The 23,998-nt window shown below is 46.9% G+C and overlaps 5 protein-coding genes across 5 annotated transcripts; 2 read left to right on the plus strand and 3 right to left on the minus strand.

Moving 5' to 3' along the window:
* The first annotated feature begins 784 nt into the window (after positions 1-784).
* ONS95_005212 (uncharacterized protein) lies at positions 785-4,752 on the plus strand. The gene is made up of 6 exons (XM_058498612.1): positions 785-892; positions 994-1,325; positions 1,435-1,513; positions 2,178-2,234; positions 2,386-2,431; positions 2,732-4,752. The coding sequence occupies exons 2-6, from the start codon at positions 1,228-1,230 to the stop codon at positions 3,619-3,621; spliced, it is 1,170 nt and encodes a 389-aa protein (XP_058352126.1). The 5' UTR covers positions 785-892; positions 994-1,227; the 3' UTR covers positions 3,622-4,752.
* Positions 4,753-4,942: 190 nt separating this feature from the next.
* Positions 4,943-6,283, minus strand: ONS95_005213 (uncharacterized protein; the record flags this gene model as incomplete). The annotated part of the gene is made up of 1 exon (XM_058498613.1): positions 4,943-6,283. The coding sequence occupies one exon, from the start codon at positions 6,281-6,283 to the stop codon at positions 4,943-4,945; it is 1,341 nt and encodes a 446-aa protein (XP_058352127.1).
* Positions 6,284-7,260: 977 nt separating this feature from the next.
* Positions 7,261-9,096, minus strand: ONS95_005214 (uncharacterized protein; the record flags this gene model as incomplete). Its single annotated transcript, XM_058498614.1, has 2 exons — positions 7,261-8,618; positions 8,676-9,096. 2 exons carry the CDS (start codon positions 9,094-9,096, stop codon positions 7,261-7,263), a joined length of 1,779 nt encoding a protein of 592 aa, XP_058352128.1.
* Positions 9,097-13,495: 4,399 nt separating this feature from the next.
* ONS95_005215 (uncharacterized protein) lies at positions 13,496-17,453 on the minus strand. The gene is made up of 5 exons (XM_058498615.1): positions 16,764-17,453; positions 16,210-16,497; positions 15,436-16,151; positions 15,145-15,284; positions 13,496-15,098 (listed from the first exon to the last, which is right to left on the minus strand). Exons 3-5 carry the CDS (start codon positions 15,698-15,700, stop codon positions 13,836-13,838), a joined length of 1,668 nt encoding a protein of 555 aa, XP_058352129.1. The 5' UTR covers positions 15,701-16,151; positions 16,210-16,497; positions 16,764-17,453; the 3' UTR covers positions 13,496-13,835.
* A 299-nt stretch (positions 17,454-17,752) lies between these two features.
* On the plus strand, positions 17,753-22,780 carry ONS95_005216 (uncharacterized protein). Its single transcript, XM_058498616.1, has 3 exons — positions 17,753-20,233; positions 20,282-20,951; positions 20,998-22,780. Exons 1-3 carry the CDS (start codon positions 18,358-18,360, stop codon positions 21,947-21,949), a joined length of 3,498 nt encoding a protein of 1,165 aa, XP_058352130.1. The 5' UTR covers positions 17,753-18,357; the 3' UTR covers positions 21,950-22,780.
* Positions 22,781-23,998: the final 1,218 nt, after the last annotated feature.

Below are 23,998 nucleotides of genomic sequence, written 5' to 3' on the forward strand. Positions count from 1 at the left end.
TCCTGGTATAGCGTACTCAATTACATGCACAGACTACCTAGTAACGAGCCAAGACAAGCTGTACAGTAGGGTACGAGTGGTCGGCTATGGCCGGATAGGAGAGGAAAAGGGATCAAAATATCTAGACAAGGTATATATGGGCCGATGGTACGATACGAGTCATGCTTTGAGTTGTGGGTTTGATGCGGATGATGGGTTGTGTGCATGACTCGAGAGTCGAGAGTCGTGATTTTTTTTAGAATTGTGAGCTGAGAAGTTAGAGTTCAGAGGTTTGGAGTTGAGAAGCTTAGAGTTGAGTTTGGACGAACCTGGCTTTGTATGTTGGTTACCTTTGGGACTACTGGATTGGAATTGGTTCGAAATGTTAGCTCACACCTGCCCAAAATATAATATGAAGGGAGTGGAAGGAAGGAAGGACGGAAGGAAGGAAGGAACAAGCAGCTATGCTACCTGGGGATACGCATAGATCAAGTTTGGAAAATGAAAGTCGTGAAGACAGAAATGGCTACCCAAACCCGGATCAGTATCAAGAATGTGATGTACTTCGGGATCAGATTAAATTACAATACATTATCGTATAGAGCTGGATTGAAGTAAAATTTATTTAACTTTCTGTATGGATAACTTGTTACAGTATAGTAAAGTAAACAAACATTTCCTGAGGTAACTCTCTAAGAACTTTGGAATGGAAGTGCGAGGACACCCCATGCACGTGACACTATTTGACTACCTAACTCGACCTGACACTTCCCAGATCAACATCAAATTCTCGATCCTTGGAACTCAACTCTTTCCATTCCAACCCTCAAACTCCAGCACCGGGGAAAACAAAAACAAAAATACTTGCGTCCTTGGCTTGCGAAAACTGCGCTCTCATCCTGGGCTCTGATTGGTTCGTTTATTCCTTGCCTCTTAGCTGGATTTCTGTGCGTGCCAAGACACGACCTCGCTAGGTAACCTCAAATGCCTCTCCTGTCCTCATCAGTCAACCAGGTCCACAGTCAACAGTCAAATATAACACAAACAGCACAGCACGGCACAGCACAACGTAGTTCAGGAAAGCAAGGAAAGGAAGGGAAGGGAAAGGGAAGAAGAGAAGGGAAAGGGAAGAAGAGAAGGGAAAGGGAAGAAGAGAAGGGAAAGGGAAGAAGAGAAGGGAAAGGGAAGAATGGGGATGATGATAAGACGGCTTACTTCCATCTGTTTCGATATCCGATTGTGACGAGGATGATGACCGCAGGAATGGGAAACGGGCCTGGAGAGCTCAGGCCAGGAAAGCCGTTATGCGGATCAAGATCAGAGCCTGGAGCTGGATTAGATATCAAGTACGTTTCTCGCTCTTCATAATCCCCCAATCCAGAATATCCCACTCTTAAAGACGTATCTACAGGGTTGAGCCAAGGCTAACGAGATATCCCTTATGTGTGTGAATAGTCCTATGGAATTATTTGACCTGGCAAAAAGGCGAGGGAGGGTGCTGTATTGTGCGGCGCCAATGGTGAGATATAGTAAGGTGAGTGAGTGAGTGAGCGAGTTAGAGGGTGAGAGGGGCCGTTCCTTTGTGTTTGATGCGATGCACTTGATTTCTGTTGTAGTGTTTTTTTGGGTTCATTGTTTTGTTTTGGGAGGCAATTTAGGGACGGGGAATATGGGGAATGTGAAATAAGGGTTATGCCCGGCGTTCTATTTTGCGGTCGAGATTGAAGAGGTGGGAGGCGAGGACTTCTGACGGGAGTGGAATGAGCACGGTCAGGGACTTTGATGGAGAAGGCGATGCGGGGGTTAACAGGCAGTCTTGAGAGTGGCGTCAAGTGATGCTCAAAGCAGCTACATTGGCAGTTCTGCTGCAGATTGGCGTGGACTGAAGAGTTGCAAGGGGAATGGGAAGTCCTTTCCTGGGATCAATGTCTGAAAGTAGTTTTATGAGATCATTGATTCTCAAGGACATCCCTCAGATATCTTTTCTCTCGCGTTTACCAACTCGTCTTCATTTATATTCTTGAGTATATACTGTAGTGCCTCAGATCTCGCCGTTTTGAGTTTCCCGAGCAAGGCTCCCTAGCTCAGCAGGCAGGTGTACTAAACCAGCTTTGTCGATCCTGTCTTGTGATACCTGATTGCGCAATGATTATTCCATGTCAGAGAAGAACTTTATACTGACTGAACTTGTTTGACAGTTGGCGTTTCGACAAACGGTTGCACAGTATGGAGTTGATTTGACGTGGACGCCTATGGTGAGCTTTCCTCTTCCTGCCAAGAAAGCGGAGCATGCGGGCAGGTCAAAGAGTTCTGTTAAGCATGATCATCTGTCAGTTGAGAATAATGAGAACAATGGTGGAAACGATGGCCACAGGTTCTGTATTACCATGACTGACTGCGGTTTAGATTTTGGCCAAGGAGTTCAATCGTAGTGTATTGGCAAGGGATAGCGGTGAGCATGGTCTTCTTAACTCAATGTCCTCGACCCATCTAAACTCTTTCGGCCTGTCGCTTCAACTCCCTGTGTTTGGTCATTTGAGTTCCGAAGCGTTAAGTTCTCGGAGCCTATACCAAGCGGCATTTTCAAGTGCAGATTTCAATTATGAGTTTCGTCGTCCGCCCTCTTACCCATACCCATACCCATACCGTTCTATGTCTCCAACATTCTCCGCTCCCCACAACGCTACGCCACTCATCCTCGCCCAATTAAACCAAGCTGCCCATCAACAAAGCTAACAACCACCTACTACAGATTTCACCACCTGCCCTAATCCGCCCCCTACAATCGTTCAACTCGGTGTAAATTCACCACTCGAAATCGTCCGCACAACAACCCTTCTCGCTCCCCACGTAAACGGCATCGACATCAACTGCGGCTGTCCCCAATCCTGGGCCTGCGCAGAAACTCTTGGCGCGGCCCTGATGCATCATCCCACTCTCGTGGCATCCATGGTCTCCTCCGCAAAATCAACATTACATGAATTGGGGTATGAGGGAAAGAAGACCATCTCAGTAAAGATCCGTATCCACAAGGATCTCCGACAGACGCTCGATTTCGTCCGACAGGTTGAAGATGCTGGGGTTGATTTCATTACCGTGCATGGCCGCATGAGGAGTACGAGGAGTAGTGAGCCGGTCAATCTTGATGCGATCCGCGTTGTGAAGGAACATGCTAAGGTGCCGGTTGTGGCGAATGGTGATGTTTTCTCACTTGCGGATGTGGAGAGGATTGTGCGTGAGACTGGCGTGGATGGTGTTATGAGTGCGAGGGGACTCTTGGAATGTCCTGGATTGTTTGCTTCGCCCTCATCCTCTCCTTTATCGGAATCGATATTCTCCTTCTCCGTTTCTAAGAATGGTACTGAAGAGGTGCAACGAGACAGGCAGATGCGGAACGACGATGGCGGGGACAATAGGTGGGAGGTATTGGAATTCTTTCTCAATAGTGTCGTCCGTGCACCCATACCGTTCAAGCTGGTGGTACATCATATCAACGAGATGGTTGGGAGTGATAGGAGTCAGTCCGGGAAAGCTACGACGCTGTTTAACAAGGAGGAGAGAGCGGGGTTGATGGAATGTAAGAGTTTGATTGAAGTGATTGATTTTGTTGATGGGGTTAGGGAGGTGCGGAGATTTGACTGAAGGGAGGGGTAGGGAGAGGAGAGGGGAGGGGGGAACAGCTTATTGCAATGCAGACCGAAGGCTTGTGGTAGAATTACGTCGATTTCTGCGTACAGATAAGTGGCTGGCGTATGGAACTTCGTGGCTTGATTGCAAGGGCTTTTAAAAAGTGGGAGAACATCGCGTCAGTAGGGGAATGAAAATTACCACAGTGGAGTCTCTCGAAAAGTCCAACTGTACAACCAAGCTTTATACACTCTAAGAAGTGACAAGACAGGCGGATTGGGGTTCAGGCGAGATGGGAGAACAAGTTGGACCCCCCAAAGCTGTCGTGCAGCAAGGCACATGAGCCGTTTTCAAAGTGAGCGTCTAGATCTATATCCAGCCAATGATTCGTATCGGTGATAACTTCCTCGATGTCTACCAAATCTCCAATAGTAGCCAGTGTAAATGCGAGGGAACTACAAGACATCGAGATAAGCACTGCTTGAGTCAAAGGACTCAAAAGGAAATATTGCGGATGTCGATCACTGATCTGGAAGCGAATAATTGCAGGAGGGGGTCTGTGGCTGCGAGGCTGAATCCAGTGATAGTGATGGTTAACAGATTCGACGACTTCGATGTTGAAGTTCCGTTTGGGGGACGGATATTCTTGCTTTGATGCACGGCTAAGCGGCTAAGCTGAGCGATGGATATGGGTCATGAAAAAAAAAAGGGCCCGGGGGGGGGACAAGGGAAGAGTGCCGGTATGTAACTTGGGATATTGGTTTCGTGAGAATTGGGGATGGTGTTGCAACTTCCCCTTATATCGTTGTGACACTTGACATCTGCTGATAATTCTGCTCCTACTTCGCTTGGGTAGATAAGTTATGGCGAGTACATGGACTTCGGCAGCGTTCTTCGAAGTCCTGTTGTGAGGATTGATGGTTACGGAATTCAGTGTCAACAGTGATACGCGAGAATGGCTGACCTCGTCGAATTGAATGAAACCTTGGGCTTCTAGCTTGAGGTTTATTTCAACAAGGTGATATCTGTTGTCTCGTTCAGGGATTCAAGAAGACTGGCGAGAGACTTGCAGACTGTCAAGTTAGGGATGCAAATATTGAATGAGTCACGCAATACCCTCCGGTTGGTACTGGAGTTTAGTTCTCTCATACTCATTCGTGCAGACTCCCACAACTGAGTTCATACCCACAAGAGACGAGAGATGCTGTCCTTGGATACTCTTCCTCTTGGAGCTTTATTGACTTTATTGAATCTTTTGGTATGATTCCTTACTCCCATCACTCTCTTTGTGTAGCACACTCTAAATAGTCTGCACTAATGGGATTTGGCTCATGCTTCAAACGGGAAGCTCTTCTGTGCATAAACCAGACAAGCTATACTCCTCATGATCACCAGAGCTCGAGCTGTCATGAGAACGATCTTCAGACGGGTCCACTACACGAGGCTTATACCAATGAGTGATCTTGCCCTGTTCCTCCCTCTCTCTCGTCTCTGCCAATATGAGTTTCTCTTTCTCTAGAGCTTTCTCGAGGAGCTCTATCATTTGCTGACTTTTTCCATTACCACGATCCCTCGCCATCTTGAGAGGAGACTTCTGGAATTCCAGATTGCTTTCAACCTTCGCTCCATGCTTGACCAAAATCTTGGCAACTTTCAGTGCATTGATGAAGGGGGGCTTCATCCGGACATGTGCAGGCCGATTGACTTCCTCCCCTTCATTTTGTGTTTGTTGTACTAATCCTCTCAGACTATCGAAAGTTCCATCAGGCATCACAGAAGCTGCATAAGCAAGAGCAGTTCTATGCCAAACATCTGACTCATCCACACTGACCCCTTTGTCAAGCAATGAATGCACCACTTCCAACATTGAACGATCATCGATGGCAGATAAACACGCATACATGAGTACTGTCATCCCATATTTAGCTTTTGCTCCCATACGGCAGTTATTGTGGCTTAGAAGATACAATGCCAAGGGTTTCTGCTTCATATGAATGGCAAAGTGTAAACAGTCCCGACCAAAGTTATCAACAAGGTCAAAATTGATGACCGTATGTTTGGGATATGAGTTCGATAAGACGGCGCGGTCCCCATATCGAACCAAAGCCCAGTGTATCCACGGTATGCCGTCCCTATCAAATTTTACTTCAGGAAGATCTTCTTCCCAGGTGGTGAGTATTCTAAAATCCGCAGAACAGTTTGGAGACTTGATATAGTGAAATGGGGTCCGATTTGCCAGATCGACGAGTTTGTAGTCAATCTCTTTCTGCTCTTTCTTTGTCTGCGAAAAATGCTCAAAATACCTTGCCGCATTATAATGTCGCGGAGTCCAACCGAGGATGTCGCGATGTCCCACCCAAAAACTTTGAGAAAACTCAAGTTGAGAATCGACCATACCGAATAGACGACAATCCTGGCTATTCAGGACAGAAAATTTGCCCAGTCTGTGGAAAGCCTTTTCCAGTCCATAATGGCCCATAGCATCACCTAGAAGAATTGCCACAGCTTTCTGAAAGTCGCTCTTCCGTCCTTGTCCAACATAGAGCTTTCCAACCTTGATCAAGCAGTCTTTTCGAAATTTTCGTGCAGAGTCTTTGTCAGGTGAGCCCCTGTGAAGTCCGAATATCAAGGGACTTGTGTTACGGACATATAGATAATCCTTGAATCCTTGCCGCATGCGTGTTGTTCCTCTCAATGAAGCTAACATAAACCAGTCGCAGGCCCATGCCGAATGTATAAACTCAACACAAACAGCTAAGACCTTGCAGATGATTAATTCTTTTGTCCCGAATCTTAATAGCCAAAACAGTTGCTCGTAAGCAGTAAAGGCTGCCAGGTATTTAGATTCGGCCTGTAATTTGTTGCATCCATGAACCACCAAGTCTATTACAGACTGTCCGGTTATGATGTTTTTCTCAATAAAGGGAGGCAAAAGAAGAACAGCGACTTCCTGTTCCGATCCTAGCCCAGTCTGGAAAATCATTTGGATCATTCTCTTGAAGCTGGGACTTACCACCCTCACCGAGTACCAGGTCGAGGTCTCCGTAGGTAGAAATGAACTTGTGTGAGTGACAGTGACATCTCGACTGAAATACTAATAAGGAACGTGCTCCGCAAACGACCAAAGAAATGATGAAAGCAGCTGCTGAGCAAGGATGAGGTTGGCGCTGGAGCTAGAAGTAACACTTAGGTCATTTGCCATGTCAAGTCTTGCTAATGGTAGCACTTTCTGGTCAGTTAAGATGGTATAACATGAAGAACAAACACAGACTTACATGGTTTACTATAATTGTCTTTCATTCCAAGAAATCCATGAATAGCATCTTTGCTTGATAGTTTGTTATATTTGGTGAAATCCGGAACAATCTCATCATCACCCCACCATCTGATCTCTTGAGCCATTCCGTCGAAGTCAAAACCAAGAAGAAACTTATTCGGTTTTCTCGCGTGATCTGAAGTGTTATTCTCATGTTCATAATCTGTTTTCTGAATGCTATCATTCTTTGCCGTGTCGAGAAGCCACAGCGATAAGATAGAGTCGATTTGGTTCAAGAGGTCCTCCCACCGACGTTTACCAACGATGTCCGATGCCCTGGATTTTACATTCATTCTGACCGCGTACATGTGACCTCCAAGTTCCAGGTCGAAAGTCCACTAATATTTCTCCGCAGTCAAGAATTCGTCCATCATGATCTTTATTGCTGCAGCTGCTGCCACTGATGCTTCCGAGATTGGTGTCTTCCATCGGGTTAGCTCTCGGAGTCTATAGCCCATATCAACAGCTCTCTGGCCGTACTTGTCCTCTGCGTTGCGATAATCTTCAAGAATTTCATCATCCACATATGACAGATGTGCCAAGTGCTTTGGTTCAATCTGAAAAATGGGTTCCGCGTTTTCTTGCGCATTTAAGTGCCCACTGGATGATGACGCCGGGCTTTCATGCGTAGTACTTGCTGGCAGGGTTATGGAAACTGTTGCTGTAGCCCCATGAGTTGGAACATTACCGCTAGTAGTCGTTGCAGTATTTGAGACACCATTATTCCACAACCACCCTTCATCCTTCGCTAATTTCAATGCCAAGGTATCGATCTCATGGTCTTTGTAAACAGACTCCACAATCGGGTCAACCACAAATCCTCCTCGTATCAGTGCTCTTACTAGAGTCATAATAGCAGTAGCTCCAAGCTGAACGATTGCACACAACCAGTGCACACTGCGAAATCCTTGGAACTGGCAGACAAAGCCAATGAGTCCCATCCCTGTTCCCAAGACAGTAAACAATGATTTGCTCGGAATGACGTTGCTACCGTTGCCGTTGATTGTGTTTGCCTTTGCACGCCGTGAGGTAAGCACCTCGGTACACTTTTTTGTCTGCGTAAGCATGTATGATTCGAAGGATTGGTCGCCAACAACACTCTGTCTTTGGAGCCATATTACCCGAATGTTGGGAGCGGCCCGGTCGTTGACCATCCATTTCGTTTCTTCAGTGCTCTGTTCTATGACGAAAGTAACGATGAACAAGCCAACGGCGAGAAAAATGGTTCCGACTAGAAGGAGGTGAAATCCATAGTCTGTGGCACTTTCAGAACTAGGTAATTCCGCGACGAGAAGTGGCCATTGAGATGCCAAGGCTGCAAACACCAGAACTCCTGTCTGAAGGACAACGCCGACGACGGTAGCTGGTATCAGTATTCTAAGACTGGTGCCGCCATGAAGATTAAGCAGAATATTCGGAGCTTCAGTGGAGTAAGTTTTTTCAAACTTCATCTTGTCTGACAATGCCTCACCGGCCACAGAGGGCCTAGAGGGGTCTCGGGTAGCTTGGTCAGCCTTTTTGGTCTGTATTGGACCTTCACCTTTCTTCCCTTGAGATACTATGGGCCGTTTTTCCAAATCTTGCTGTTGCTTGTCTGAACGTTTGAACAAGCAGTGCGACGGGGTTAGTATATGCTTCCAGATGGATATTCTCTCAGCCGCAGCATGTATCTTTTCTTTCCAAGCTGAATTGTAAGCTAAGCACCGTCAGCAAAAGACCAGCAAAGATACAACAATGGCATGATCGGACCGACCTGTCATTTTCATGACTTCTCCAACGTCGTCTAAAATATACAGCCCAAATGTCTCAGGATTGTCCTTCTGCGATTCAACAGCAATAATCTGCGCGACGAGTGGCCTACCCATTGTTCTTACAATGGACGTCCCATTCCAGAGCTCGCAGACTTCATGTGAAGTCGAGGACATGAACTCAATTTCGGCAGAAGCTCGATTTTCTCTTGCTCTGCCGATTATAGACCGCATCCAGGGATATCCAGCCACACGAATAGCCCCAACGATCGCGGTGATGATCCCTAGAGGTGCACAGGCAAATATGAGACAGTCGAGCCAACTGTAGGCTTCACTCAAGAATTGCTGTGCAAATCTCTCACCAAAAAGTGCGAGAACACTGGAGTTTTCGTCAGCTATTGCAATGTTCTGTTCTGGGACGCACATGAAGAATGCAATACAAATGGGACTTACGGAGCTAGGTCCGAGAACAGGTTGTTGGAGAAATCAGACCCTCCATCTGCGTTGGCACTTCTCACAAGGCTGCCAAGCACAACTCCCAAGTGGAGGCAATGGAGATTACCCCAAGCCTTTAATATTTTTGACTTCTCCCAATTCGCGACTAGTGGTTCAAGATTGATTTTGCGATGTTATGTGAAGTGGATTTCGAAAACGCAGACCGGTTTCTGGAAAGTAAAGCAATAAGGCTGTCCAAGATGAAGACAGTCGCCGCAGGAAGGTCTTATCTACCATCCTCCAGAAACTGGGTTGCTTCAGCAGAGGACCGTCGCGATTACACAACATGATTGTTGACCACTCAGGAGCTCAACCGAACCAACAATGCACCTCCGCATGGTTTATGCAGCATATCCACGGAGTGGACAGCGTACAATTAGATTAATGGTTCAATGGAGCCCAATGATTAAACTGCTTTCCAGCACTCAATTTATCCGGACACAGGTCGTACGCCATATGTGTCCCGAGAAAGTCTCAAGATCAACATCGAATATTGACTCAGGCGCCTAATTCCCATTCTCAAGTCCATGTTCTCATCTCAACTCATACTGCTATATCATACGACATTGATCAGGCATAATCCACTAAAAGCCTCTCCTAACTTCTTATATTTATTCTAAATTCAATCCCGTACTTGAGTCAAAATGTCGTCCAAGCAAAATCTTAGAAAAACTGAATCCATTAGCCACCATGGACAAACCCCTTGCCTCCAACCAATAAACGTAGCCCCAAGAGATAAGAAACTGCATCTTAAGACTCCCTAGGTACCCACCCTAGCTCACACGTCATACCAGCATCTGGGCCTGCCCCTACGACATCAGCCGCTTTCTTTCCCTCTACTACTCACTGAGACCCTCATTTTCAAACCTGTAAATTCGCAGCATCCATATGCTAGAACTCATCTGGACTGGAACTGTCCTTGTAAAGTGAACATTTCTGCGACTTCATAAAAATGAGCATACAAAAGAGGGAAAGTATATGCTGTATGATAATGTTGAGCAGAAGAGGAGAGATGGGATCTAGAGATCAATGAGTAGCTGCATAACGCCAGTAGGTTTGCTGAGGAATAATTGGATTTGGCTTGCAGAGAAGACTCGACGGGCATACGGGACAACTACGTGGGTGTATCTGAAGTGCTGGAGGGATGGCCCAGGAAGGCAGAAGGAAGTCCAACTTGAAAGAAATAGCTTTATCCTGCAAAAAGAAAGCTTTCTGGAAAGAAGGCAAAGTTCGGCCCCGGTGGAATGAAAATATTACATCCTTTCACCTATGCTTCATATTTTGTGTGCCAAGATAGCACTTTATTAGCATTGTACCGTGGAATGTGAAAGTCAGATCAGAGGGTCTAGAGATACAAGCAATGTTTCTAGCCATCACGAGTTGGTAAGGCTTTGCTCTGATCTGAGCTTCTGTGACGGAAAACATCTTGATACTTGAAGCTTTTACCACGTGACGAGAATTTTGCCCCACTTCTAAAAATAACCGAGGCGAACCAAACAACAACAAAAACAAAACAACAAAAAAAAAAAACAGAGAAAGAAACGGCGGCGAGCCAATGCTTTCTTCCGGGATAAAAACAGACGCGCTCTCTCACTCAAACGAGATGCCATCAAAAAGTCGAAAAAAAGAAGAAAAAGGAGAAAAGAAGATCAAATACTACAAAGTCCTCATACGGTGTTCGCGATCCAGCTACCATGGAGTGCGACCTGACCATCCAGGGCTATCATTGAAGAGGCCGCTTCTTCTCGACTGCCGTCTCATATGGTTGACAGTTATCCGGTTAGATATAGCTTACAAGATTTAGCGAGGTGGGTAACTTGCCGAGGATTTTATTCTCGAACTTCCCAGTTTGTAGCCAACCGCGGCAGGAATACATTGTGGACCGAGTTCAGATCCGATTCAAGGCATTATGGCAATAATTGAATTTATGTTTCCCTAGATTTCGTTGTAAAGTTAAAGACCTGAGCTGCTTTCGGGTCTTTCCAACTTGTCCTTCGGTAGTAGCATGGCGTTTCATTCCCACCGATTGAATAGCAGGAATGGGAAGTGGGCACATTTGAACAGGAGAGAATACATTTCCACGTTCAAGCTTGATAGGTTTAGTTTTGTTCCAAGTAGGAACAGGAGAGTAAGCCTCGATTCTTCTCGTGCTAGTCTAGGCTCAAGGTAATGCAGGCTGGCAGGACAAAGCAGGAACTCTACACTACAGGGAACGATAGAGTACAGTTCCCACAGGGAACAAAAGGGTTTAGTCATACTTCATAGCCGCCGGATCTCCATTCTTATCAATTTACAGTATCGATGAAGAAGAAGAATACAAGATGAAAATCCCGCGTCATTCTCACTCCCCTCGCTAACCACTAGCGCCTTTCAATACGCCGAGTCAATAATGTCACTATCAGCATCCTCGCACATATCTCTCCACTCTGCTCCAGAAGTTATCACAGCAGCCTCAAAGCTTTCCTTCTCCTCAACTCTCCTTACAACCAAACCAAAGCTACCATCACAAAACCCCACACCCAACCAAATATGTCCTCTCCATCCACATCCTCCCCATCTACATCCTCCCCATCATCCCAAAACCAATCACTCTGGCACACCCCCTCCCACTTCCACAGAATCTCCCACGCAAACGTGATAACCCTCCTCATAGCAGCAGGCCACTGCATTGACTCCTACCAGAACAAAGCGTCATCCTCAAACTAAAAGCCCAGATCCAATCCTTGAAGCAAGAGAATCTGAGCCGTGAAAAGGACTGCGAGGAGTTGAAGGGGATTTTTATGCAGCAGGCGGTGGAGCAGTAGCAGGGGAATGAAGTTGTTCACGTTGAAGCTAAGGTTAAGGTGGAAGGCGAGGAGAAGGAGGGTGGAGACATGGGAGAGATGAGTAGTGAGGTACATCGCTTGTTGAACCATGTACATCTCCCAACGTAAGTACCTCATCCTCATTCTCATTCTCATCCTCATACTCATTCTCAACGTCATTCTCAATCTCACATCTCACATTTACTCCCCAACTCCCCAACTCCCAACTATTTCCTCCTACCTCCTCCTATCATAACATACACAACACAACACAATGCAATTCAATACACTACGGTGGTAACAGCTCTCTATTCCAATGGAAATATTCTCCATAAATATAGAGATATTTTATAGAAAATCTTTCCATAGGAATAGAGACTCGTCACCTATAATTATAGAGAATATTTCCATAATCATAGATTTCATGCTACACAAAATGAAACATAGAAATATCTATAAATCTATAATCTATAATTATGGATTTTCCTCTATTTTAATATATTTAGTTCTATAGATAACATTTACAGTTTCCTACTACCTACATACTTCCCTACCTTCAGACCTTCCTACCTTCAGACCTTCCCACCTTTAGACCTTCCTACTTTCGGACCTTCGGACCTTTTCCCCTCCTTACCTACTGTGAGAGACCTACTGTAGAGAGAGACCTACTGTAGAGAGAGACCTACTGTAGAGAGTGACCTACCGTAGAGAGAGACCTACCGTGGAGAGAGACCCCCTCCCCCCTCTCCCGGAACAGCGCTATCAAAGCCAGCCTTACATGCATATATAGCCCGCGGTGTGGTCGGGATGGAAATTTTCTATGTCTATGTCTATACCTAGCCTGGATTGACGAAGGAGTTGGTTGGGTGTTAGCGGCCTGGTGTGGGGTTGGGGTTGGGTTTGAATTGTGGTGCTGGCAGTCGGGATGAGGGAGGGACTTGTGGTAGTGGTGGTGAGGATAGTGGTGGAGAGACATCGAGGGCGAGAAGGGTGAGAAGGGCGGCCAGGGAGGGAGTTGTGAGGATGGTGGGTGCGTTTTAATGGGTTGATGGCCTGGTTCATGGTTGAGAGGCAGGGAGGAAGGGGAGGAGTTGTGTATGTATAGAGCTCGGAAGTACACGACGATACATCATCACCGTGGATATTCTTTTTCTGGGTGGGTTATAGATCTTCTCTTTTTTTTCCAGTAATATTAAGTAGTACTCCACTCCACTCCAACATTTTTTCAATATATATATATATATATATAAAAGGAAGGTAGGGAACGAGGGTACAAAGGCGGCGCCAAGTTGCCAACTCTGCTTTTTTCTGTCTCTTTTACAGATGATCATCATCATCATCATCAACCTCAACTTCAAAATCAAATCAAAATGAGGAAACTTCAAAACAAAAAAGCTAAGCTACAATAGTGATGATGATGATTTTGTAAAAAAAAAAAAAAAAAAAAAAAAAAAAAAAAAAAAAAAAAAAGTGATACTTAAAAGGTTCAGAATACGGAGTTGTAGGTACGGCTGGACTTGTAGTAGCTCTGTTATTCTGTAAATGTTTGAGATGTTTGTAATACTGGGGATATGGAACTTTTCATTTCATGACTCATTTCCATCACGCGCATTCCCCTTCCTGCATGCTCACTTCTATGGACCATATCTGAGTTTCTCTTATGCGAAGGTGGAGGCGTCGTCGGTTTCTGGAATACGCTAGCTAATCAAGGGTAGGGCCGAGGATGTAGATTGATGATTGAATTATCTATGAATTCCAAAGTCTAATATCTACTACGGCATATCTACAATCGAAACATCTACACCACTCTCTCCACCCCCTCCCCTCATTTCCTCATCCTCAACCATCACCTCTGCTTCACAAATTCTAACCCCCCTCCCTAACCATCTCCCCCTCCATCCTCGCCCTCTCAATCTCCGCACTCAGCATATTCATGCCCCTATCCGCGACCGTAATGATATTCTGCAGTTCTTTCAGCGCCTGCTCGTTGTGGTTGATGAAGTAGCCGTCGATGGACCGCTTGAGTTCGGAGGTGGAGTTGTGGTGGGTTCTTTGGAAGGTTTCGGCGTCGTAGGAGGCGCGGGGGTGTGGTGTTGAGGTGGGTGTCGGTGAGTGTGTAATGGAGGGCGGAAGCTGAGGTTGAGTATGAGATTGAGTTTGGAGTGTGGGCGAGGTGGTGTGGAGAGTAAGAGGTGTGGCTGTGGGTTCGGGTGTAGTGGTGGCATCGGTCTGCGCTTGAGGCTGAACTTGGTTCTCTGGTGAAGGGTCAGGTCCCGAAAGGACAGCCGATACGAAGCGTTGGTCGAAAGAGCGAGAATGCCCTGTTGGATCTACCAAATCGTATGTTGGGTAATCCTCGTCTGGAACTGGCAGAAAATCATCATATCCAATACCCGTTGCACGGAGGATATCCAATTTCAATTCTGGGATGGCTCGTAGGTCCTCAGCAACCCAACACGTCTCCTCTTTCTTCCGGCCGACACCTCCGACCCAGAGGTCCAGACCACGTGAGTCCTGCTGCGGAGCCCGGATCTTGAGGTAGACTTGGTTGAGGTAGAGTTCTTTGAGTGAAGGTGCGACCTGGGTGATGAGATCTACAAAGATATGCGGATCGATGTCGATGCGTTTTAGTTCTAGATTCCGGAGATGTGTAAGTTTGTCCGAAACGTCACGAGAGAAGGGGAGGGAGCGCATCGTCCAGTGGTTGTAAGATACGTTGTGGCAGTGGCGACGAGTTTTGATGTCTCGACGGATATTCCAGCCGATTAGACACAAGCTTTCAAGAGGAGTAGCTTTCTCGATCAGGAACCAGAGGTTGTTGCTGAATGAGGATTGGGTGGAGGGGAGGGATTCTTGACGTTTGATGGAGAGGACGAGGTGTTTTAGGTGACTGAAGGTGGTTATTGCGTTATTGAGGTCCATGGGGTTGTGACAGATGTCAATGAGTGTTGTGTCACTGACGTGGTCTAAGACCATTGTTTGGAGGAGGGTATGTTCTTCTGGGCGTTGGGCTAGACATGCTAGAGTTGTGGCGAGGAGGACTGTTGCTGTTCGGCTTGTTTGACCAACCACTTGGAAAGGGAGGTTCAATTTCAGCCTCTTTAAGTTTGGTGTATGTTCCAAAACATTCTGGTAGATTGTAAGTATGATTCGAGATAGAATAAGAGTGACGTACCTCTGTGACCCGACGAAAGTCCGTCTCATCAAAAGTGGAATCGTTCAAACAGTATCTTCGGAGGGAGTCCAGCAGGGGTATCATCTCAGGGACCTTCCTGAGGAGGCCGTGGAAGACACTAGATAGACGACTAATCTCCTCTGTATACCAATTAGCATATGTCCTTGTAAAATATTCTCAGCCTCGTCTTGATGGGGTAGCTCTTCCCCGCGTGTACCTAGCAGCACTTCTGCAGTACCAGCACGATGCCCTAAATCCATGCCCATCAAATATGCGAAAGATCACACATACCCTCATCTCTCACGACCATCATATCCAAGTACAACGCCTCACAAATTCCCCCCACTCCCACCAGGCTCTTCACATCCGGCGTCGGCGCATGCCTCAGAAACCGCGAGAATTCCAATTGTATAGTCCTGAACGCACACGTCCGTAACGCCATATCGAACGCCTTGCAAACCAATCGCAGATTGAGAATGGTGTTCTTCTGGCGCTCGCACATCCGCACTTCCCATTCTAGGATGAGGCCCAGGATTTCGGTGGGCAGGGAATCCATTGCGGATGTTGGGAGGCTGAATGGCGGGGAGATGCTGTTGATTGGGAGGGCGCGCGACGAGGGAGGAGAGGTAAGGTAAGCAATTGGAGGTTGTGGAAGGGTCGGGATGCTTATCGTGGGGAGGGAGAGGTGATGAGGTTGCGTGGTGAGTTATTTATGAAGCTGGCTTGTGGTTCTGGCTTTGGGTGTTGAAACGTGGTTGTCGTTCGTGGTGTTCGGAACTACGAGGCTGATCTGACGCTAACACCCGAGACCCCTGAGTAAAGCGTACCTAAGGATGAAGCGCCCAGATGCTTATCCGCACCAGTAGGGGTTTGACGTGTATATCAAAGCCTTCTTGTTTGTTCTTTAGAACTGGTTTCCCTTCGACGCTTATTCTCAGAGAATAGTTTATTTTCGATTACAATATCCAAGGATTATCAGGAGATGCGGTTGCATGCTTGGCGTATGGCTATTGTTTCCTAAGAGGTGAGCCTGCAGCGATAAAACGGTGTCTCGTCTGTGCGGACCTCTTTCTCCAGAGTCAGCCGAATTCTTGCATCCAAGTCACGATATCCGCGATGAAATCCCATCACCACTTAGACAACCGCATGCTCCGAGCTTGAAGTCTGTCGTCACGAGGTATAAAAGGTCGTAATACGGCCCGATGTCCGCTATAACAAAGGTACTATCGCCGCATTTCTCCTGTGACGTTATCTTTCTGCCCCCCCGGGTTTCCTATCTGCCGGTAAAGCAGGCCATTCAGGGGCTGCACTGCATATCAGGAGATTAAATCTCAGGGGTTTGATCTCGGTAGGCTACGGCACGGTATTAGTGATGGCGCGGAGACGGAGCTTGATTTTTGATAGAGCTTCTATTCTGCCCTTTCTGTCATCGTAGTGTATGACCCAGCCGAGGAGCTGAAATCCGGACACAGCTCTTGGATGATTGTGGGAACAGTGCAGACGTGCTTTCGGGGAGGAAGAATGTTTACAGCGAAGGGAAGTGAAACTGTGATGTGATTGCCACGCATTTCCGCATGAGAGAGAAAGGACCTGGAGCAGAACTCAAACCCCACACTCACAGCCTGACGAGCTGAGACCTGCAGTGAAAAGTGAAAGCATCGCCAATCCGCACCCAGGATGGGTTCCGATGCACCAACGCATACATGTCCGCCTGGAAGAGGCCTGGCCTGATCTGAGCTGCACCGGGTGACGATTGAAGTTGGTCGAGGAGAGAAGGGGAGCAATTGTCGGGACGCAGAGAAAGCCAGAGCGTAGATAGGTAAGTTTGATCTGAAGGGTTTATCGAAACGAGATTGAGGGGTGAAGAGTGTCTTGGACCGCTTGGACACAATAGACGCCTCAATACTTTAGACTTTTGAGGGAAAGAGTCCGAGATAAGAACGAGGAGGGAAGGAGGAAGACCTGAGAGCTGCTTTGAAACGGATGAAGACAGCTAAAGCAAGAGTACAGAAGTAATTGCCCGCTAGGAATATATTCAGGACTGCAGTATCACAACAACAACAACAACAACAACAACAACCGACTCATGAAAGTGATACAACAAAGCGCGGAATACCCAAGCAATGCCAAGTACATATCTCCCGGCATCATAATTTCCCGATGCACAACTTCAAGTGATTTCTGCGCTGGCGATCATGAAAAGAGTCGATAATCCGGTAAATATGGAAGTAAACTGCAATTGCAGGGGATGTAGCAAGTAATTTATTCAAGCAAAGTACGGCGGAATTGTCACCGCATGTGGACAAGAGGATACATTTTCTATGCGAGATCAGGGGCCGAGTCCGGGTCCGGTGAACTGGCCTCGGCTGGACTTCCTTTGATGCACCGCACCGCACCTGGTACACTGCACTGCACTGCACTGCACTGGACGCGGCACTTGCAGGGTTAATAATAGCCAGGACCAGGACCAGGACCAGGACCAGGACCCAGGAACACCCAGTGCCGCCTTCAGTGCACTGCGCGCTATCATTGTCCCTGCCCAGTACTAAGTGCCCACCAAGAAGGAAGGAAGGATTGGGATTGGACTACTGGATTGGATTGTTTGTTTCCGACACCACCAGGCACTCACTACCTACCTTAACCACTGGCGCTCTCGTAATTTGCCCCAAAATCCAATTCCGATGTTCCTTTGTGTTTGTGCCTCCTCATCATCGTATTGTCCCTCCGTCCATCCATCCATCCATCCTCAACAGTCACATAGCATCACACTCGTTTATCGTCCGCACAATAATAGAATCATCCACCTATTCACACATTTATCTGGGTTCCCAGCATCCTCCCTGGTCAGCTGTGCGCCTATCTATCTAATCGCCCACCTATCCACTCTTCCACTCAAGCCACTCCACTTCCAACTTTCAAGCCACCACCACACCACCCTCACTGTGAAACAAACGCGGCTCCCGTTCCACATCCTCACTCCATCCCCAAGAGCCTCTAAATCTTTCGGGAATTGCTTCGGAAATTCTCATTTGACTTCGACTCCGGTATCTCGACATACTCTCACTCCATCTACAGCATCCGTCTCTGCCAGCCAGAGATCCTCTCGTTTGTTCCAATCTGTTCTGATGTTCTGAGCTTCTCGACCACTATCTTCTAGCTCCGTCATGTGTACCTAGGTAGCTACAGCCTTCCCCAGCAGCCAAAATAGCTGCCATGAGCGGCCCAACTTTGACCATGTCGACGGCCTTCTCCAACGATGCCTTTCACCGTTCGCATTCGTCACCAACCCTCCCAGACCTGGTCAATTTCGACTTCCCAATCGCCACGACGCAGCCAAATGACGAGCTCCCCAGGTCGGCGAGTTTCCACAGCCTCCCAACCCTCGATGCTCAGTATAAGTCAGAGAAGGATAGAATAGTAGCCGCAGAGGTCCCAGCAGAATCTACAGTCTCGCAGACACTGAATATGCGAGATGGCAAGCCAGGAGGGAACAAGCTGATAAAGGAAGAGCGCCCCAAACTGGAACGGGTAGGCAGGACGAAGTCTCTGGTTGCGCGGCCCAAATCCTGGATTCAAAAGTATAAAGGGAGTTCACCAGAGCGGAAGAACTCCTCCGAATCAGCTGCTACAACACCAAGCGATGCTCCGCCAGTCCCTGCAATTTCCAAATCGATCCGGGACAAGGACAACAAAACGAAGACTGTGTCAGAGTCGTTTGCAACCTTTGCCCGGAAGTCGTGGATCTCTAGTTCGAGATCGCCATCTCCAAGCAACCGGAAGCCTCCTCGAGATGTTGAGAATGGTGGGAAATCTGCTGCGGAATCCAAGATGTCAGGCAGTCCATTGACGTCCAGCCGGGCTGTGAATCCTCCTCCGAAATTCGAAAAAGCTCCTCGTACTGTCTCGACTGACAGTCCACCGAAACCTCGACCTACCACATACCAGAAGATCAAGCAGAGGCCTGCCAGTGTCCTAATGACTTTTACAAATTTCAATTCTACAAACTCGTCGACGAGTAGCTTACCCAGGAGCTCTTTGGATAATAGGTCGACTCCCAGAACTTCGACAGACAGAGTTCCGGCTCTTCCGAAGAATTTTTCGACCGACAAGTTTCATATAAATGGCGAGCCGACCCGTCGACGGGATGAACTTTGGTCCTCCTTCCGTTCTCTGGAGAACGACTTTTCGAAATTTCAATCCAAGAGCTGGTCCTTGAAAACGAATGTTGTTCGATCATCACTTCTACCTTTCCTCAAAAACCACGTATCACACCCTTCAAACAAGAATCTACGGCCCGAAGATCTGGATCGCCGTGTAACAATCCTGAATAAATGGTGGGTGGGACTTTTGGAGGTTCTGGATGGGAGACAGAATCAGACTGTTAGTGGGGTTGATCGTCCAATATTGCTAGATGCTTGCTACATGATTATGACCAGACCGGAGTGGCGGCTATCCCCACCTCATTTTGCTCCTCTAGCAGAGAGGTCTGCAAATCAATCACCTGAACGACGACCGCTTCCAAGAAAGAGATCCTCATCCGCATCTTTGAACTCTTCAGCCTCTCATTTTTTGACTGAATCCGTCTACCACAATACGCGCAACCTGTTTATCCAAAATCTCCTCTCCCAGATGGCGTTTGTCGTTGATAAGATGTCGTTGAGACATGCACCTGCAAGTCTGGTCACTTTCTGTGGAAAGGCCGCGGCGTATGCTTTCATTTTCGTTCCAGGCGTTGCGGAGATTCTGGTCAGGATATGGAAACTTCAACCTGATGATCTGAAGCGTGTCTCAGATATACTGGGAATGCCTAGGCGAGTCAACAAAATGGAGCTGGGTGATGCGAATTGTGCTTTTCCGAATCACGTTCAGTGCTTGGGGTGGACCTCAGTGAAGACCATGGCGAATCTCCTGAGACAGAATCCGATCTTGCCAGTTCTGGTTGGAAAAATACCGTGGTATGGACCTTGGGCTGCGAGATGGTGTGGGCGAGATAGCGATCTGTTCTATGTTTTTGTCAAGCATTATCATGTGTTGGTGGAGGGATTCTTGCCAGAAGGTCTCTCGCTTGCTGAGAAAGCTCGTGCTCCAGGTATTTCCACTCGCTAGTTTTGTGGCTGACATGGCTGACATTTAATAGGGTTCATGCTCGTTCAAGCCCAAGTCGTGATAACACTAGATGCCACCATTCATCGACAGCCAGCTGCAGATCCTCTTCCGATCACTTTCGATGATGTACTCGCAGGCGCCGATGCGAATGCTGCCGCTCTCCCTTTACCATCCAACAACTCAGCAAGATTGATGGCTGAAAATCGTCTGGTCATGCTACTCCGAGACTTCATTTCTGAACGGTCCTCAGAATACGATGCTGCCCGAAAAACTTTTGCCGAGGCATTTGGAAAAATGATGCAAGCTTCAGCAAAGAGGACGTCATTATTCGACCACAATGCTTGCTTTGTATTACTCGACTTCCTGGAAGAAGCCCTGATTATCTACATCCGATTTCACTATACTCACAGCCTGGATTGCGATTACATTGATTGGCCTTTCTGGTTAGGTGTTTGCAAAAAGATGTTGGAGAGCGAGAATACCATGTCTGAAATTCGACTCTTTTCCTTTCTTTATGGGTCTTGGCATCTGATCACTCTTGATGAGAGACGGAAAGAAATCATGTGTCTGGATTGGTTGTTGACTGAGGAAACCTTTGATAGATTCTTCAATCACTGGTGTCCTATGGTTAGAGCATATTATATGCGTCTGATCTGTTGGCGGCTCTGTCGGGATGATGGAGACGCCAGTGATCTTGATACGTAAGTAGAGCCGAAAATTTCGAGATTTTCGTACTAACAGAAGTAGGAAAATCTTCTCAACAGTCTCAGTACGCATCAAGTCTAACTGGGCTCACTACATATTCCTGAAACAATCTGCGGAAAAGGCTCGTGTCCTTCCTCCTTCCACCGCACCCTGTCATCCAGCTCCTGGTAGACGCCTACTTATCATCCGAAACGACACTCAAATTCCACCAGTCAGCATGTTTCTCGGCTTCGACGGCATCGTCAATTCTTCGTCACAAGGATTATCAGGTCTGCTCCCGAAATCGTCAAAACGACAATCACTCCCACCTCCTACACTCACCAAACCGGAAACAGCAGAAAACAACTCAAAGCTGAGTGCCGACTCGCCCAGCGCACCCAACAAGAAACGCTGGACATTCATGGGCAAAATGCTCCCAACAACCTTCACATCTACACCCGATCCCTCTCCAGCCGCCGAGTCTCGAACAGGCAGTCCAACAAAAACCCTCGAAGAAGCCCGTCTCCAAACAGCCATGGCCCGCTCCAGACCACCCCTCCACACCAAATCCTCCAGCACAGACAGCGAGACCCCACCCGCCACATCCGCCCACCGAGTCTTCTCCTTCAAATTCTCCCTCGAATGGACACAACACTTCGAAAGACCAACTCCCGCCGCCCCATCATCCTCCCTCTCAAGCTCAAACGGCTCCACCCGGCTGAACACCAACGAACGCCGCATCATACCTCCTCGCCTCCCTGCCCCGGCTCAAGCATGGATCGGCGCCAGAGTTCCAGGCATGAGCCAGGAGATTGCGCCGAGGGATCCGAGGCTTGATGGTGGTGCCGTGAGGGAGAAGAGGGCGAAGTATGCGGGACGGGCGCTGGCGGAGTGGGGTCTTGTGGTGGGGGAGTGTAATAGTTTTGTAGATAGGAGGAGGAGTGAGGGCGTGCCGGGGTTGAAGTGGGTTGAGGTTCCTACGTTGGGGGTTGAGGGGTTTAGGAGGTTTGGGTGAGGTGGGATGAGGTGAGATGGAGGGTTTACGTTGACGTAGAAAGAAGTGCCATCTTGTGTCAAATTCTGATCTCTTTTTGTTGTTAGGTGTGGTGCGGGGATACCGTTCGCGGCCTGGAATATAGGTGCTGGGCATGCTGGTCTGGTCCTCCTGCGGTGTTTTGATATCTTTCTTTCCTTTCCTACTTTCTTTCTTGGAGAATGAGAGTGTTATTGCATAGCATTGGTGTTTTGGATGGATGGACCATTGATGGATGGATGGATGGATGGCTGATTTTGATAATTTGTCTTGTCTTGGGTTCTTTTTTTGGGGGGGGGTTTCTGCCTCGGTTTTCAATTTCTAGTGTATTTCGACCTGACTTGGGTTGGCTCCGTTCTGGGATTTTCGAGATTCCCCGACTGGTGCGGTTAATGGGATTGGCATTGAAATGGAATGGAATTGAATGGAATTGCTGGGTGGTAAGCAAATATACATACATCGATTGAGTCGGGGTTGAGTTTGAGGTTTTAGTCTGAATTTGAGTTTGGGCTGGGGGGTTTGTTGGATAGTTGGTATATACATTCTGGAGTGATTGATGCTGACTGCGTCGATTTCCATTGAGAAGTGGGAGGGAGATTGGCGAGGTTGGTGAGGTTGGTGGGGAGAGGGAGTTCTGAAAGGATAGAAGCCGACACCGAATACCGAGAAGGAAGGAAGGAAGGAAACATGAGGATGAGGAGATATAGCTATACATATATATATATATATATATATATATATATATGTAGGTGTAGATATATATGTAGATGTAGATGTAAATGTATATCCATATTTGAATATGGAGAGAGAGAGACAAGAGAATCCCTCATCTTCCCACCCACCCCCAAACCACCTCGTTACTTTATACACACACTCACCTTGTCGTTCGTTGACACTGTCGTTGACTTTCCTGATACTATAGGAACTTCAGAATTTTCCTAAGTGATGGATGGGTAGATAGATAGATAGATAGTAGATACCTATTCCTATACGCGTTGCGTTGCGTTGCAGTACGAGGATTCCTTTTTTTTTTTTTTTTTTTCCTTTTTCCTTTTTTCTTATTCCTTTTTCCTTATTTTCTCTCTTAAGTCTTGGATTTTAAGTATTTAGGTGTTTAAATACAGAATTATGAAATATGAAATATGAAATATGAACTAAGTTAATTATATCTTAAGATATGTATACCAAGAACCACGTTTATATTGAGGTCTAGATCGAGATCTAGCGGAGTCGGAAATTGTCTAGCGAAGAATAGAGTACTTTAGTATGCTTACCTAGGTATTTTATAGTACAGAGTAGGTAGGTAAGTGGGTAGGCAGGTAGGTGGGTAGGTATGTAGATTGAATGGTACGTGAGGTAGAGAGAGATAATACTGTGCTATGTTATGTTGTGTTGTGTTGTGTAGGTAGGTACGTGAAAGGGCAATGAAATGAAGGAATGGACTGGGTGATAAGTGATGGAGTGATAAGATAAAGAGATAGACTAGGTAGAGGAAAAGAATAAATAAACGAAATGAAGGAGACTGAAATAGATTGAGTTTGTGGTCTCGTACGCAGTGAAGTGACGGTATTAATCAAATCTTCCTTGTTGTCTTACTGTATTACACTATGCTGAGCCTGTGTGACATGGTATACTTGTATACTTATGTACTATCCCTTCATCCCTTCCAACAATCCACGATATACTCTTGAACAATAGATACCCCTCGCCCCTCGTCCTTCTACTGTTTTTTATCTTTTCTTTTTCTTTTTCTGTATAAACACAAATACACACCCGCACTATTCCCCGCCACCGCCACCCACCTACTCATCTACGCTATCTCTAAACAGAGTTCTGTTAGCGTATCTAGGTAATTTCTCTCTGTCCGCAATCTCTACCCAGGTAAGTTTTAGCAATTCTTTTTTTTATACTTTTCCTTGAGCTAGGTAAGTATATTTTCTGATTTTTGTAAAGATTGGAAGAGTAAGAGACCTAGAAGTATATATTTATAAAACTTGTGATTTGAAGAAAGGCAATATAGATACTATCTTA

This window comes from Cadophora gregata, assembly GCF_030347475.1.
Source record: "Cadophora gregata isolate MNR1 chromosome Unknown scaffold_15, whole genome shotgun sequence".
Taxonomy (NCBI): Eukaryota; Fungi; Ascomycota; class Leotiomycetes; order Helotiales; family Ploettnerulaceae; genus Cadophora; species Cadophora gregata.